At 36.5% G+C, this 16,535-nt stretch overlaps 1 protein-coding gene across 10 annotated transcripts in view; it reads left to right on the plus strand.

Moving 5' to 3' along the window:
• JAK2 (Janus kinase 2) overlaps positions 1-16,535 on the plus strand; it is a 94,890-nt gene that overhangs the window by 43,335 nt on the left and 35,020 nt on the right. For all 10 annotated transcript variants that reach the window (XM_033085548.1, XM_033085545.1, XM_033085550.1 and 7 more), the window contains 8 exons: positions 5,825-5,948; positions 6,736-6,853; positions 7,257-7,402; positions 8,557-8,878; positions 10,780-10,899; positions 13,169-13,326; positions 14,034-14,145; positions 15,720-15,906. In XM_033085548.1, the coding sequence (XP_032941439.1) occupies positions 5,825-5,948; positions 6,736-6,853; positions 7,257-7,402; positions 8,557-8,878; positions 10,780-10,899; positions 13,169-13,326; positions 14,034-14,145; positions 15,720-15,906 (1,287 nt within the window). The remainder of the gene's footprint in view (positions 1-5,824; positions 5,949-6,735; positions 6,854-7,256; positions 7,403-8,556; positions 8,879-10,779; positions 10,900-13,168; positions 13,327-14,033; positions 14,146-15,719; positions 15,907-16,535) is intronic.

Genomic DNA, 16,535 nt, shown 5'->3' on the forward strand with positions numbered 1-16,535 from the left:
AAATCCAGCTTCATATAAGAAGGTTTTTAACAATCCAAAGCTCATCAAAATGGTGGCATTTAGACTAAAATGGTAATTTCTCTGTTCTTTCAGAAGTAATCAGCGCCAGACTGTAAAACTGTTTCTGTTAGAATGGTTATGAGGCTGAATTGGGTGGCTGCCATATTTTTTCAAATAATTTAAGGGTATACCATCCTGTAACTGAAAGTCTTCTGTCATTGAGCTGAGATATAGCTTGAATAGTTAAATCATAGCAGGAACTGTGAATGGCTTGAATTACTTTCTGGCACAGCCCTGCAAAACAGATTGGTCCTGAAACTTATGCATGTATTGTATATTATACATGCTTAATCACTTTGCAAAAGAAAACTGTTCTATTAGATATAACATGAATGCTTGTGTGTGTGGTTAATGTTCTTCATAATAGTTTAGGAAATAAAATGTGTAACTATATGGTATATTTTAAATAAATAAATAATACATTAATATCTCAGAATACCTTTGAATTGTTGTATTTACCCAGAGTCTAGCATATACCAGGGCTGAAATATGTAGTAAAATATGCCATTTTGGGCATGCATCTTTCTTTCTTTCTTTGCAAAAGTACATTGATTTTTTTAACAAAACAAATGCATTCCTGTAATCTCTTGAGTGAAAGTGACTGTCTTTTTGTTCTTTTTTTTCTCTTTCATGGCTGCTATCAGTGCTTAAATCATGAGACATTGCTACATTGCTTCTTATTTTTTGGTTTTCTTTTTTTCTGAGAGCATTTTGTGGTTGTACAGCAGAACACATATCCTTACAGTCAAATAATGTTTATGTTGGCAAGACTCATTTTTCAGGAGTAAGCTATGAGTCAGAATACTTCATTAAGAAGGCAGTGATTTGGGTAGAAGCAAAACAGAAATAGAACAAATTTGGTAATTGTTAGTGAATTTTGTAATCTAAACAACTGATAGATCTTTTGATATCAGAGCTGATTACATCCAGGTATGACTGCTGTTGGTGGCAGGCAGGATGGATCTAGGCAAACATCAGCAGTTAAGGAGAGTCTTGTTACATACTCTTCAAACAATTGAAGATTTTCCAGTTGCTGCTAACTTGACATTCGATCTATTATATCTGGTATGTGTTGGCTATAAAAACATTAATCGGTCTAAATCTTATTCTGCCATTTGCTACACGTGTGCAAAAACTGAGCCTTTTAAAACGTTATTTTAAAACTATTTTTTGGTCTGGGACAAACATAATAAATATAAACATGTGGGTTTGTATTTTTTATAAGGAAAACTGTACATAAAAGTGACTATCACATTTTCCAAACAGAAATGCAAAAATAAATAAGGTGTCTTGAAATGAAATTTAAGTTGATGAGTCAGTCATGATTCAGTTCTTGCATGTTAGCTAGTTATTTGCCATTCAAAATATTAGAAATGTCACACCAAATTTAAGAAAAGATACTGCTCTCAGCCTGAAGGGGAAAGTGGTATTAGAAGAGCTGTGATGATGGAAATGAAATATATTAGAGAAAACATTCTAGAGCTTGCAGAATCTTTGTTAGGTGTATCTTCATTTTAATTCTCACCCATCTGAATTGCAAATAATGTTGGAATTTCCATGGTACTGTCCTTGAAAAATCTTTATCTCTCTTGGAAAACTATTGAAGAGAATTTTTAATTGTAAGTAAGAACGTTATTTCAAAACATTTAATGTGACAAGTGGTGGCAGTATTTGCAATCAATTAAATCTTTTCAAGCGAGAGACTGCATTGCATAATGTGATGATTTGTAGTAGCTCTTTGCTTTTATGCTTCAGAAGAGATTCCATGCTGCTAAAAAGGGAATTCTAGGCAGATTTTCCCTAGCATGCTGGATTTCCAGAATTGACATGACTCAGGGCTCAGACACGACTCAGAGTTATCTTTGAGTAAAACTGTCCCCTGAGGGTTGCTTTTTTTGTTTAGTGGGTTTTTTTTGGTTTTTTGGGGGTTTTTTGTGTGTGTGAGTGTGTGTTTGGCTGTTTCTGTGAGGTGGTGGTGTTGTTCAGTTTTTCTTTATTTATCTTCCTTTAGGTGATAGCCTTTCCTGAAAATCCACTCAGAACATGCAACCCCCTGCTCTCCCACACTAGCTGGGGGATGAATGAATCAGAACTCTGGGCAGTTCTCTTCTTCCAGGAAAAGAAATATAAGCAATGATTGACTATTCAGAAAGCATTTTGTTGACAGGATAGTGACATGAATGTGCTGTTAAGGATTTGGTAATCCTCCAGTTTATATGAATGATGAATGCGAGATACTATTTTTATGTCAGAAAAGGCAAGCAAATTTCTATCTGGTATGCAAGGCTACCTAAGTTTTGAGTAGTTTGCTTCGAATTGTGTGAGAACTAATGTATGTATTAGACTTTTTATGTGGAAAATTTGAGATTTTTAAAATAGTTTTAAATCATTCAACTATTGCTTTCATATTTTTCTATTTAATGACTTAGTGCTTGAGTTGAGAGTTTCATATGACAGTATTTCTATTGCAGACTCTGCATGGCTTTCACATGGTGTCATGGCTTTTTGTGATTTTCACTTCCTGGTTTTTATTTTTTATTTACTTAGAGGAGGGACATTACCTTATAAAAATACACTGTGTAGGAGAAAGGGTTCCTAGTGCCACCAAAGGAGGAGATACAGAAAAAACTGCATTTTCTTAGCTGCCTCAGTATAAATGAAGTAGTGAGAGTTGTCTGAATGTGGAACTCTAAAATCATAATGAGGAAAAGAAGAATCCGGGGTTTTAGGCTTCAAGCAGAAGATCAAAGTATAAACTTATGCTGTGTTGTAGTCTTTTGTGATGTTACTTGACTGTTTAGTACAAGGCTTCTTTCTTTAGTCTTATGTAATAAATAAAGAAATTATAAAGAGATATTTTCATTGCAATAGTCCAGAAGATTTATTTGATAGCCCTTGCTGGAGAAGCAAAGCAGAGAAAATTCTGATTAATTAAGTCTGAGTCACTATCGTCTCTCCTAGTTCCTCACATATTGAGCTGATGGAATGGTTAATGCAGTGCAAAAATCCAGGAGAGGGTTTTCAGTACCTGCTGTGAATGGCTTTTATGATTTTACTTGTGTTGAAAAGAACATTTCTCCATTGAAAAATGGAGAAAAAAACATTTTCAAGATTTTTCTATTGTTGGTGTGTCTAGGCTTCAGCAGGAGACTTTTATTCCCCATGCCAGTTTTTCGATTTTCATTGTTTCTAGAGAAAACATTTAAGTACTGCAGTTATCCCTTGAAAAGCCCTGCAGTTGGTATTAGTGGTAAGAATTACATGAAAAGAGAAGTTTCTTGCCTCTTTGCTTTCGTCAGATTTTTGTGGACAATTTTCAAGACTCTGTTTAATAAAGGGATTTGCTCTGTTTTATAATTGTTGAGCATTAAGTGTAGCAAAGCAATTGAATAGTTCTTAAGGGGAAGGGATAAAAAAATGAAACTCCCTTTCTTGAAAAATATGCATGATCTCAGTGTCTTTAAGTACTCCCAGTGAATGGTGCAAGTCAGTATTCAGAGCTATAAATGCCAAAGTATGAGGGTTGGAAGAGTGCACAGTATACTTTTCATAGACAGTGGTGGGGAGGGCTTAATATGAATATTTCTGACTTGTAGAGGGTGTACCACAGTCATGTCTTGGTTAAAGTTTCAGAATGGCAGTGATACAGTCTTGAAATATCTGTGGGATTTTTTGAGCTGTGAGGTGGCGTGGTGATTGTGGTGTCTGTAATATATTTGGTCAAATGCAGCAACTTAGCATTTGAATTTAAACATATGGTTTTGAAATGTTGTTCAGTAAGTATACATGGATGGTTAGTAGTTTGGGTAATTGCATTAAGGAGACCAGGTAGGTCTCACTGGCTGTATAGGAAATATTCAGCATTGCCCTGAATGTTGTTTAGCAACTGGCAAGAGCCGTGGAACAGGCTGGTGATTCTCATGTACATGATACTGCAACTGGTCTGGAATTGTTTGGGATACAGACACCACTTGGCCTTAAAACTGCTAACTTACTGCTTTATGGACAACTGAAATGTAGTATAGTTCATCTCACTTTACATATCAAACGAGAGTCATGTTTAATAGCATGGGGTAACTTTCTTCTTAACTCTGTAAAAATGTTCTTAAAACTTGGATGGATCAAATACGTCATATTGCACCATAAATTTGCAACTTTTAGAATTGCAGCCAATCTTTCAGTTACTTATCCCTTCAGTTTTATTCCTGTGGGAGATTTGTGTAGTTTTGGTTTCCCTTTCATTGCTTTACAGAATGCTTTCCTTTTCCCTAGTTTCCTGTAAGTCTGTGACTCCTTTTGATAAAAAATCACGTGTTAAGACCTGCAATTCTGGTATGTTTTGTAGAGCTTTGGTTTAAGAAGGTGTCAGATGATTAGCCTACAGATTTCAGCAGTTTAATCTTTACAAGTATACAACAGAACTCTAGTTCTTAGCCTTCTCACTGGACCCCTATAGAAGCAAACCCTTTTTATATCAAACTTATTAAGCTAGTTGTTGTTTAAGACTGAAATATGTTCTATTCCAAGAAGTTAGGTGATTTTATATGTGGAGTTGATTGGTTGTTTCTTCTGATTGTCTTGCATTCAGTTTAGATGTGATGAAAGAAATGTGGGGTCTGCCCCTTTCAGTAATTACCTAGATGTTGTTCAGAACAGAAAGAAATAGAGGATTTTTCTTTCTCCTGGTTTCTTGTGAGAATTTAAATTACTTCATTCTAAGTCTGAGCAAGGGTGTGGTTACTTGGCCTTTTCCCAGAATCTTTTGTCTCTTAACATCATATTAAGTTGCTTTTATTGACTTTACCTGTTATTTTGTCCATTAGGTTTTTTTGCCTTCTTACCTCAAAGAATTGCTTTAATGTAAAATTTTCTTTAGATGTGACCTACTGTGACTTTGACATTTTAATTTTTCATCCTACTTCCTAGCCTTTTGACCTGTGTCTCTTTCTGTCTTCACAATATGTGTATCAGTACTTGCAGCTCATCCTTTTGTGGTGACACCTTTCAGGCAAATCTGTTTTCCACATCTAATACTGGCATCGCATGGATGCATAACACTGCAGCACACTACAATGCTGAGTTGTAGGCTGTGTTTCAACTGGGAGTGTCAAAGTCAAATTAAAATTTGGATGCTGCTGAAGAGTTGATTTTCAGCTGATTTTTATAGTGTCTGATTACGTAGGATTTTTTGTCAGTTACTGTTAGCATAATTCAAAGTTAAGGGATATTTTCCAGTTCTGTTTTATTTTAGCAATATATGTTTGGGTTTGTTCTAAATGGAGTCACTAAGATGGAAGTGGCTGGTGGTTGTCCTAGTCATTATAACTTTGTTTTGCTGTACTTCTAATTTTTAATCAATCTTATGTCTTAAAACCAATGCTTAATATTAAAATCTATGTTCAAATTAAATTATCTGATTTTGGAAAGGCAAGGAAAAAAATCTACTGTTGTAAGCTGTTTCTAAACAAAGTGGCTAAGAACACATTTTATTAAATGCCATATAGAGAAAATCTTGGACTCTAACAGTGACGACAAAAGGTGAACAGAGTACTCAGTCAGAGAACATAAAGGAAGCATGAGAAACTTAACCAGCAAAACAACCTGCAGGTTATGGGGTTAGATTGCCGTGTTGTTGGCAATTCTGATACCTGTTGCTGATAGTAGTAGAGGACTGTGGCAACTTGCTACTTTTAACCCACAATATTTTTTAGTATTTTGTGTAAACAGTTTTGTATTGATGTTTGCTTCTCTGTTCTTCATGTAGGTATCATGCCAATGTATCATAACATGTTTGCACTCATGAGTGAAACAGACAGAATGTGGTATCCCCCAAATCACATCTTTCACGTAGATGAAACAACCAGACTCATCCTAATTTACCGGATAAGGTAATCTAAATAAAATGTTGTATACTTTTCTTGGTAAAACAAGATGGTGTGAGAAAACACAACCAGTGTGATATTTAGTTGGACTGTAGTTTCTCTTAGAAATTATGGACAGATCGCTGACATTTTCTGGAAGACAGGGAGGAGAAAGAATCGAAAATATGGGAGTGATTTGAATTATGTACTTTATTAATTTTCTCTCTCCCATATATTTACCAGTGTTAGATTGCAGAAACAATAACAACATGCTAGAAGTAAAAACAATACCTTTCTTAATAATGATACCTCTCATCTCCTCTGTGCTTGCCTGTTTGAAATAAGTGGCAGTTTCCGAAATGGAGAGTAATTGTCCTGCGTAGTCAGGCATGTTTCTGCAATACAACAATTTTTCCCTAACCTTGTAATTGAATGTGGACAGCTAAAACTGTAGTCACAGTTTTCCTTTTGTAAATTGCTTAATTTATTTACATTATGTGATTTGATCGGAGTGTTTTTTAGGAACTGTTTAAAAAGAAACTAGAAGACACTAATAAAATTTTCTATTCCTATTAGTGCGAATAACTTTGCAAAGGTTCTTATTTCTATCAGTACAGTTTATCACACTGCTTAAATATTGTAGTACTTTAAAACATCAAGACCTGTATCTGAAGTCTTCATTGAGTAACTGGGATTTCATAATGGTCCTCCAGATCAGCAGAACTAGTTGCATGTATATGAGAGCAATAATGTCTGATGTTGGTAACCAAAATGCCTGTTTATTGATGTTTGCTTAAATTTAATTTCCTACTAGGTTTTATTTTCCCCACTGGTATTGCAGTGGCAGCAACAGAGCATACCGGTATGGGATTATTCGTGGTGCAGAAAGCCCTGTCCTTGATGATGTTGTCATGTCGTATCTATTCGCACAGGTATGTTTTGCTCGCTTCCTTTTACATGCAGATTGGTAAAGGTTATTAGTATTTATTCCCTTTCCATCTTCTCCTAGTAACTCTCTAGGCTCTTGAAAGCTTGAAGCCCTCTCAAGCTGGAAATTAAATTCCATGTCCTATTGTGTGTTTGGAGAGATGAAGTTCAAAACAGTGCTTCTAATCATGATAGCAGCTGGTATTCCTTATGAATAAGTACATCTTTTTGTGGATGAAGTAGGTCATTCAGTCTTTCAAAAACCAAGCCAATAAAAGCCCCTAAACAAACCAAACATAAGCAATCAAACAACAGCAACAGCTTCCCCCAACAACTGTACCACAAACCTCTCTTCTTGCTAAGCAGCGGTGCACCAGTTTTCATTTGCTTTCTTGTATTCTTTCTCAGTGGCGAGCTGATTTTTTGGATGGATGGGTACAGATGCCGGTTACTCATGAAACACAAGAAGAATGCCTTGGAATGGCTGTTCTAGATATGATGAGAGTGGCCAAAGAAAAGGACCAAACCCCAATGGCTATTTACAATTCAGTCAGGTGATTCTCTTAATTTGTAGCTGTTTCACATCTGATGCCTAAAGGCTGTATTTTTACACGTTAATGTCTAGGAGGAGGTGTTCAGCTGTTGGCAGTTGATGTATTCTAATAGTAACATAATTTTACCTATTATGTAAACTAGAAGTTAATGTAGAATTTCTGTCATGATGGCCATTCATGATTTGGATACATGGATTTGACTCTCTTAATGAGAGGAAAGGCAGCAGCTTCTTATGTGAGAAAATACATAAGCAGTAATTTTGGGTGAGACACCTTCTGGATGTCATCAGATCCAAGCTCTTGTTCCTGTCAGGGCCTAATTCAAAGTTGCAGGAAGTGACTCAGGGCCTCATCAAGTCAAGTTCTGAAAATGTCCAGATGTAGAGATTCCCCTTTATCTCTGTGCAGCTGTGTCCTGTCCATAACCATGGTCATTGTGAAAGACTTTTTCTGTACCTAATCAGTCTCCTCTGTGATACTGATAATCCTCTCTTGTCCTTTCACATTATTAGATGACAATTAGTAGAACACCATACTAGAGCCTTCTTTTCTCCAAGCTGAACAAATCAAGTTCCCATTTGCCTCTTCTGTCCTGTCATATGCTCCAGGCTGTTAACCATCTTGGGCAGATCTATGCTAAACATTCTTGAGTTCACCAATTCACTTGGATGTATCAATCCTATCAGTTTCTACTCCAGCTGAGTTAGTTCTCTCTGACATAGAAACTTCAGTGACAGCCAACCAAAGTGTTGTATTCTACCACCTGTGTTTTCAGCCAGGAAATCTGTCCTTTATCCATGTAGTTGCCATGCAGTATCCTCTTTACAATTTCTACACCAAACAAAGCAATTTTGTAACTTCTGCTGCCTTACCAGTGCCTTACCACTTTGAATTTATGGAAAATGGATTATGTTGTTTGTGTTGCAATTCAGTGAGGGAAAAATGAAAAAAACAGGGAAACAGGGGGCCTTATTTGAAAGAACATACTACAGATCTGAGACAGGATCTTTGTTATCCTAGGGTTGAAAAAATAATTGGAATATTTGGAGGAAAAGGTGTTTTCAATGTTGACTTGTTTAGCACAGAACTAATTATCTTTGCTGTATTTAATTGATAAAATTAGTAGCTTTTTTTGTCTGGTTATGTATTCACAGCTACAAAATGTTTTTACCTAAGTGTGTGCGAGCAAAAATCCAAGACTACCACATTTTGACACGAAAAAGAATAAGGTACAGGTTCCGCAAATTTATACAACAGTTTGGCCAATGCAAAGCTACTGCCAGAAACTTGAAACTTAAGTATCTCATAAATCTGGAAACCCTTCAGCCTGCCTTCTATTCAGAGGTTTTTGAAGTAAAAGAACCTGGTGGAGGTCCTTCTGGAGAGGAAAGTTTTGCAACCGTTGTAATAACTGGAAATGGTGGAATTCAGTGTTCAAGGGGAAAACTTAAAGACTGTGAGACACTTGGAGAGAAGGTAATTTTTAAAAGTTATTTAATAACTGTGCAGTTTGTTATGGAACACAGTAGTAAGTTTGTTTTAGAAGTTCTGGTTTACCTCAAGCAAATTTGGTAAGAAATTTTACTTCACAATAATACAACTTCCATATGGCTGAGGACCACAGAACTATATTGACTTTTACAGTGCAAGATTTTAAAATTAGATTTTATTGAAATACTAGAAAAAAGTTGTGTAATACTTCTCTGCCTGATATATAAAAAATCTGCAAATGTAATGACCATGCCCCCAGGTGTAGATAAAATGCAGAATTTCCCCAAATTCTCTTTGAAAGCAGGGATGTAAGGTCTCCAAATAACAAATTCCCCTATACCTCTTTCCTGCTGCAGTTAGACACCTACCAGTGTCTCAGCAAATTTAAAATGACATCAGTGTGACTGTGGAGTCCATATAGTCTTTGTTCAGAATTAGGTGCTTAATGGTTCCTGTAAGTGCTGGTAATCACGTACTGCTCCATTTTTATTTGCTGGTATTGTTTTGTGCGTGTGTGTGAGATTTCCCATCACGACTGTTCATTATGTTGAGTTCACAAAAAACTGATAGAAACTCAAAGCAATGTAGAAACTCAAAGCAATGGAATGTGGGAGTTTTCCAAAGATAAAAGTAAAGGCAAAGTGGACTATATGTGAATTTTTCAGAATAATCACATTGGTTTGGTAATTTTGATTCATAATATATAGCAGACAAGACCAAACTACAAAAGGTTGTATTTTTACTGTGTGCTGTAATAATTTGTAAAGAATGCTACGCGCTTGTGTTTTTTAAATACTTAGCAAAAAGTGAATCTGATTACATGCCTTTATTTTTTGAAATGTGGTGTTCTTAGACTATTTGTAGATTGACAGTTACCTCATTTATAGTTGTTACATATCAGTCCTCTGCCTTCCCTAATTTTCCTGTGAGTACCAGTTGCTCTGGCAGGACCTATCATTAATGTCAGATTTTGCAATTTCCAGTTTTAGGTGTACAAAATGTATGCATACTATGCTGTTTGGGTTTGGCAACTAAGCCTTTAGTAAGAGTAGTGTTTGAAGAAATAATATTTTTTAATAAAGATTGCCAAATTATTTTTTCATAATTAAAAATATTATCATTCTCTTATTGACAGGCTCTGCATACATTTTCACTGGTAAAGAAACTATTTATGAAGTTGGTTTTGTAAACCAAATGAATTAATATGGCTTGTAAACATGATCATAACTCATTCCAGTAAACTTTACTGATAACTTGTTATTTATATATTGAACTGAAAAAAGAGTTTTATTTCTATTGTATGTAAAAACATATGAGTAGATTGTAAAAAAATTTATTTTGCAAATTTGCATTTTTAACAACTAGATGAACGAGTAGATAGGACTGAGAGGACAAGCTTTTCCTCTATTTTTCTTCATTCCAACTGCAGATTTTGCAGCTTGTATCACTCTGAATGAAATCATGACATTTTGTATTGTTAACAGACTTTCTAAACCTGTTTAATCAGGATGCCAATAATAAGCTTACCAAAATGAAATCCAAACCAAAACCAAAGCAAGAAAAAAATCTCAAAAAATAATCAAAACATTCCACTGTTCACAAAATACTACAGAGTGAAAAATATCTGCAATTATAAAAGCCTAAACCCATATGTGGGTATTTCTGTTCACAGTTCCTGGATCTCTGTTCTTTAATTTATGTTCTTAGTGATGATTTCATATAGAAAAAAATCCTTTATTTGCTTGTAATGGCATATTTAAGGTTTTATAACCCTCTTTGTTGCTGACTTAAGAATTCAGATTTGTAGGAGTTCCAATACTGCAAATAGATGAAGCTTTTTAATTGCCATTTATGTTATTACTGAAATTATGTAATATTTGCTGCAGGATTTACAAACATATTGTGATTTTCCTGATATCATTGATGTCAGCATTAAGCAAGCGAACCAGGAAGGCTCCAGTGAGAGAAGAATTGTCACCATTCACAAACAAGACAGCAAGAATCTGGTCTGTTTACTTTGGTTACTGTTCTTTCAAATAGATACTGCTTTGAAGAGGCTGTGTGATTGTTCTATTCATAGTATTGTATAATCCATGACCATGTTAATTAAGCATGAGAAAAAACTAGAAACATGTCAGCAGTGTAAGGGGTATATCAGAACACTAAAGGTCTTCTGCATTCAAAGCTGTGTGCTTGGAGTGAAATAGAAATAGGTATTTACATCTGAGGAAAATTTCTGGTACACAGATTGATTGTTTTGTTTATTAGTCTTAAACCTGAGTCCATGGTTTCAGTTCTCAAGTGTGCTGTTTCCATGGTGTCTGATAAGCTGTCTGCTAGAGACCAACACATTGAAAAAGGCTTCAAAATGCTTTGAAGAATGATGATACAAAATAAGTATCAGGACAAAATTAATGTTATTGCTTTTGCTGTGTACAATTCTTTGAAGAAGATCTTAAAGTATTTTATACACAAATGTAAAAAGTATTTTTACTTGAACTATAGCCTTGAACTTGAGTCAGGCTTTCTTGCAGGTATAACTGTCATAGAGTTGTGGGGTGGGCTGACCCTGGCTGGGCACCAGGTGCCCACCAAACTTGTTCAAATAGCTCCCCTCTTCAGCTGAACATAGGAGAGAAAATATAGCAAAAGGCTTGCGGGTCAAGATAAGGATATCACTCACCTATTAACTGTCATGGACAAAACTGAATTGACTCAGGGAAATTAATTGAATTTGTTGCCAATCAATTCAGTGTAGGGTAATGAGAATAAAAAAAAAATCTTAAAAACGTTTCCCCCCCCCTCCCCCCTTTCCTTCTTCATGGGCTAACTTTATTCCCTATTCTCTACCTCCATCCCCTCAGCAGTGCAGAGGATTGGGAATTGGAGGCATGGTCAGCTGTCTTCACCTCTCAGTCTTCCTCAACTCATTCCCTGCTCCAGTGAGGGATCCCTCCCACGATGGACAGTCCTCCATAAACTTCTCCAATGCAAATTGTTTCCACAGGCTGCAGTTCTTCATGAACTACTCCAGTGTTGGTCCCTTCCATGAAGTGCAGTTCTCCATGAACAGAGGTGCTCCATAGTTCCGTAGTGGTTCATGGGGCCACAAGTCCTGCCAACAAGCATGTTTCAGTGTAGGCTTCCCATGGGGTCACAGTCTCCTTTGAGGTACATCCCCTTTCTGTGACATGGAGTTTTTCACCAGCTGCAGGGTGATCTCTGCTGCACCATGGGCTACAGAGGCATAGCTGCCTCACCATGGTCTGCACCATGGGCTGCAGTTGTTTCCAGGTCATCTTAAAAAGCAGTTTAGGACTCTAAACATTTACTCAAAAGCACCAGCTTTTTATTATTGCTCTCTAGCAAAGAAGTTGCCAAATAATTGTGTTTAGCTACTAGGTATTTCTCTAGAGTCACAGGCAGACACATACTAAAGCCTGTTCTATTGGGTTACACTACTGAATGAAATCTAGGATGACCCAGAAAATGCTTCTCTAGTTTTGTTGGAGATTAATTTAATTTTGCCCTGATTTTATCTGTTAATCATACTGTGCATAAAACGTTTTTCATACCCATTTTTCTTTGACCACACCATTTTTCTCTATGCTCCTATCTGGTGTACCTGTCTTCATAGTAGTAATAGGTATTTTATCTATGATCCAGCTCAGGAGGCCAGGTATTTTCCTGGAGATTTTTCTTTTCTCCTTGGAGGCAGACATATAATCTTTGAGAGGTGAAGGTTTTCCTTCATGGAAAAGAACAACACTACATTGGCAGTGACTGCATGCTGAATTGTATCTACTAGTTTTTCCCTTTCAAATGCTCTTTCATATTGGCATTCCTCTGCTGTTTCATCTAGTTAGACTAAGGGTTTGTTTTTTTAATGGCAGATTTCATAGAATCACGGAATGGTTGGAGTTGGGAGGGACTTTAAAGATCATCTGGTTCTACACCCCTGCCATGGACCAGGCCACAGTCCATTAGAGCAGATTGTTCAAAAGCCTGTTCCAGGGATAAGAGATCCACAGCTTCTCTGTTTTGTTTGTTTTGGATTTGATTTTGAACATTGAAGATTGCTGTCAATTGTTGAATGATAATAAGAAGGTAGAATGTACAAATATCAGTTGAAAACTGCTTTTATTCATGTCTTTAATGTGTGCATATATGCATTTCTTTTATAGCATTAGCATATCCCTGAATTTTTGGTTGCCTATTAAAAATGGAAATTCTCTCTTCCTCCCTGCCCTGCATTGTTCTCTGGCAATTGAACAGGAGGCTGAATTTCAGTCATTAAGAGAAGCTCTCTCCTTTGTATCATTAATTGATGGATATTACAGATTAACAGCGGATGCCCATCATTATCTCTGTAAAGAAGTAGCACCACCATCAGTCCTTGAAAATATCCAAAGCAACTGTCATGGGCCAATTTTGTAAGTATCTTTTTTTTAGTAATATGAAAATCGGATATTATTTTTGGAAGATGAGCTTTAGTAGTCTGTGAACTGTGATAGGCATCTTAAAATGTTTTTTTGTTGTTGTATTTATGTAACATAAAATGCTTTATATTTTCCTCTTATTTTTCACTTCGTAAAATACAGTGCCTTCTTGACATGTTATAAAGGTCAAGTGGAAAGATCATTCCTTGATATGGATAGAAATCGTGAGCTAGCAAGGCTTGTTTAAGAGGAAATTCGTTCTTATAATAACAAATGCTGTTTTATTTCAGCTCCTTTTTCTTATTAGCCATTTTTCTGATTAAACCCACCTTTCTCACCCACACAAATGTTTTGCTAATTTGAGCTTATTTGTTAGGCAATTTTATTATGGCTTCTTTCATAATGCATATTGAAAATCACGTCATGAGCTGTGGATACTATACATTTTTAGCCTTAACATCTCTTATTGGATAAATAATTGTGATGGTTTAGTATAAAAAAATTAATACACTGCTATCTACACAAGCAACCACCCTATATATTAGAAAATAAAGGGCAAAGAGATTAACTTAAAAAAAACTGTACAAAACTGAAAGTTTTAATTGTTGTTCTATTAGATATTGCTTATATTGCTCATTACTCAAACTCTTATATCTGAATTTTGCAGTTATGCAATATTAAACATTTTCTTTTTACTATAGTATGGACTTTGCTATCAGTAAACTGAAGAAAGCGGGTAATCAGACTGGTTTCTACGTCCTTCGCTGCAGTCCTAAAGATTTTAAAAAATACTTCCTTACCTTTGCTATAGAGGTTTGTATTCTGTCTTAGTGTCTATTTAATTTTTGTTAAGGAGCCTGAGATGTTCAGTAAATTATTCTGAATTTTCCCTCCAGAATGTTTGTCTGATATGTATATTCTGTAGCTACTTTTGTCAGACGGTTTAGGGTCTTGTGGGAAACATTAGAGTTGGTACAGAATTGCTAATGCACATACCGCATACCTTGGAGACCAAGACATGCTGAGGGAAGAGAGCTTCAGAGTTCTGGAGGTAGTGACATGGATCTTGGAACTGTGCTGAATGTTTGGGAGATGGAGCAATTTGATGGGTTTTCTGTTTTTTTAAAGTTTGGAGGTTTTTAGTTGAGCTTGGTGTACAGGCTTTGATGATATAAGAGTGCCTTCTTCACAAGTTCCTCTGGGTTTGGGTTCTGTCCCATCCCCAGTGCAGGGCCAGCCCTTTGGCAGCTGTTACATCAAAACAAATCTCCTGAGTGTATCTTTTGTTAGCTAGAGAGAAAGCCACCCTGGAAATGCATATGGTTTTCATGCAGCCAGGGCACCAGATGTACCTCTTCTCTCTGACATTGCAGCTAGTGATAATAAAATGCTTTAATATTGCTGTTAAATAATTGCATGTTCTTGTTTCAAGAATGGATTTCTCTTGAATTACATTATCAGAGCAGCCTTTGTATTTTTAGCTAGGGAAGGTAATACATGAATTTTCCTGCTGGTGTACAGCTAGCGAGTTTGCTTATACTGTCAGAGATAGGTACGTCTCTGAAAATGACCGAGTAATGCTGATGTGTGCATGGGGGAATGTCCAGTCAATGAAGTATGTTTGGTAGGGAATTTTGTAGACAAAGAGTCCAGTTCCTGAACAAACTTAGAGAGGCAAAGTTGAGAGTGAAGCTTGTGAGAGAGGACTACCATTGTCTTTAAGTGATTTTGCTGCTATGTTTTTTAATTTTTCTGAGTCTTGTGCAAGTAATTGGAAGGCTTTTTATATGCAGAATTTGTTTGAACATTTGCTGCAGTACTGCAATACAGGACCACAAAAGCATTAATAAGAGCTCATCTTGTTTAATAATGTTTAGTGGTATCTTTTCAAGAGTCATTGTGAAAATAATTCAGTGCATATTAAAAATATGTATTAGGAAGTATTTTCTTAGAGCTGTACTGGAGATGACAGGAAAGCAGAACTGCAGCTGAGATCTCCAAATACCTGCTGAACAAACATGAAGTATCAGGGCTATTGCTTCCAGCAAAATTTTGTTTTGATGTAACCCCATGTCAGGGTGAATAAGCTTTCATTAATAGCTCTGAAGGATTTTTCCTAGGATCCATTATCTGTTTTCTCAGCTCCATCTTTTCTGATTTCATTAACATTTGTTTTTCTCTAGCATCAACATGCTAGTTCCAGTGATGGGAGTAGAGTCATGTTTTCTCAGAAAAGTCAATATTACATAGTGAGAACAAAACAACAAATTATGATCGTATTTTCCTGAAGCATCCTTTCTCTAATTAGTAGAGTGCTATACATTTAAATAAGCTTTCAGACATTAAATATGAATTGATTTTGTTTTTAATGGAAAACTTTTCTGCAGCGTGACAGTACTACAGATTATAAGCACTGCTTAATTACGAAGAATGAGAATGGAGAATATAATCTTAGTGGAACCAAGAGAAGTTTTAGTAATCTTAAGGATCTCTTGACCTGTTACCAGACAGAAACTGTCCGTTCAGACAGCATAATTTTCCAGTTCATCAAATGCTGTCCTCCAAAACCAAAAGGTAAGAGAAAGATTATTTCTAAGCAGAAGGTTTTCTGACTTCTAGATTAAAGACTAAAAAATAAGTTAATACTAAATGACTTTCAGGTAGCTGCATGATGTGGGAGGAACTGTTGGTGCTCTTGAAGGCAGGGAGACCCCTTAGAGAGACCTCAGCAAATTAGAGACTGGGGCAATCCCCAACCATATGAAATTTAACAAGGAAAATGTCAGATTCTGCATCTGGGGTGGGGCAACCCCGGAGGTGCAGACAGACTGGGGAATGAGATGTTGGAAAGCAGTGCCACAGAGAGGGACCTGGGGGCCCTGGCTGATGGCAAGTTGAGCATGAGTCAGCAGTGCCCTGGCAGCCAGAAGGGCCATCTCTGTCCTGGGAGACATCAGGGGGCGTCATCACCAGTCAGGCAAGGGAGGGGATTGTCCTGCACTGGGGCAGCATCACCTCGAGTGCTGGGGGCAGGTGTGGGTGCCACAGTGTAAGACAGACATAAAACTATTAGGGAGTGTCTGAAGGAGAGCCATGAGGATGGTGAAGGGTTTGGAGTGGAAGCTGTGTGAGGAGTAGCTGAGCTCATTTGTCTGTTCAACCTGGAAGAGACTGAGGAGACTCATTTCAGTCTTTAACTTCCT

Source organism: Catharus ustulatus, chromosome Z (assembly GCF_009819885.2).
Source record: "Catharus ustulatus isolate bCatUst1 chromosome Z, bCatUst1.pri.v2, whole genome shotgun sequence".
In the NCBI taxonomy this organism is placed as follows: domain Eukaryota; kingdom Metazoa; phylum Chordata; class Aves; order Passeriformes; family Turdidae; genus Catharus; species Catharus ustulatus.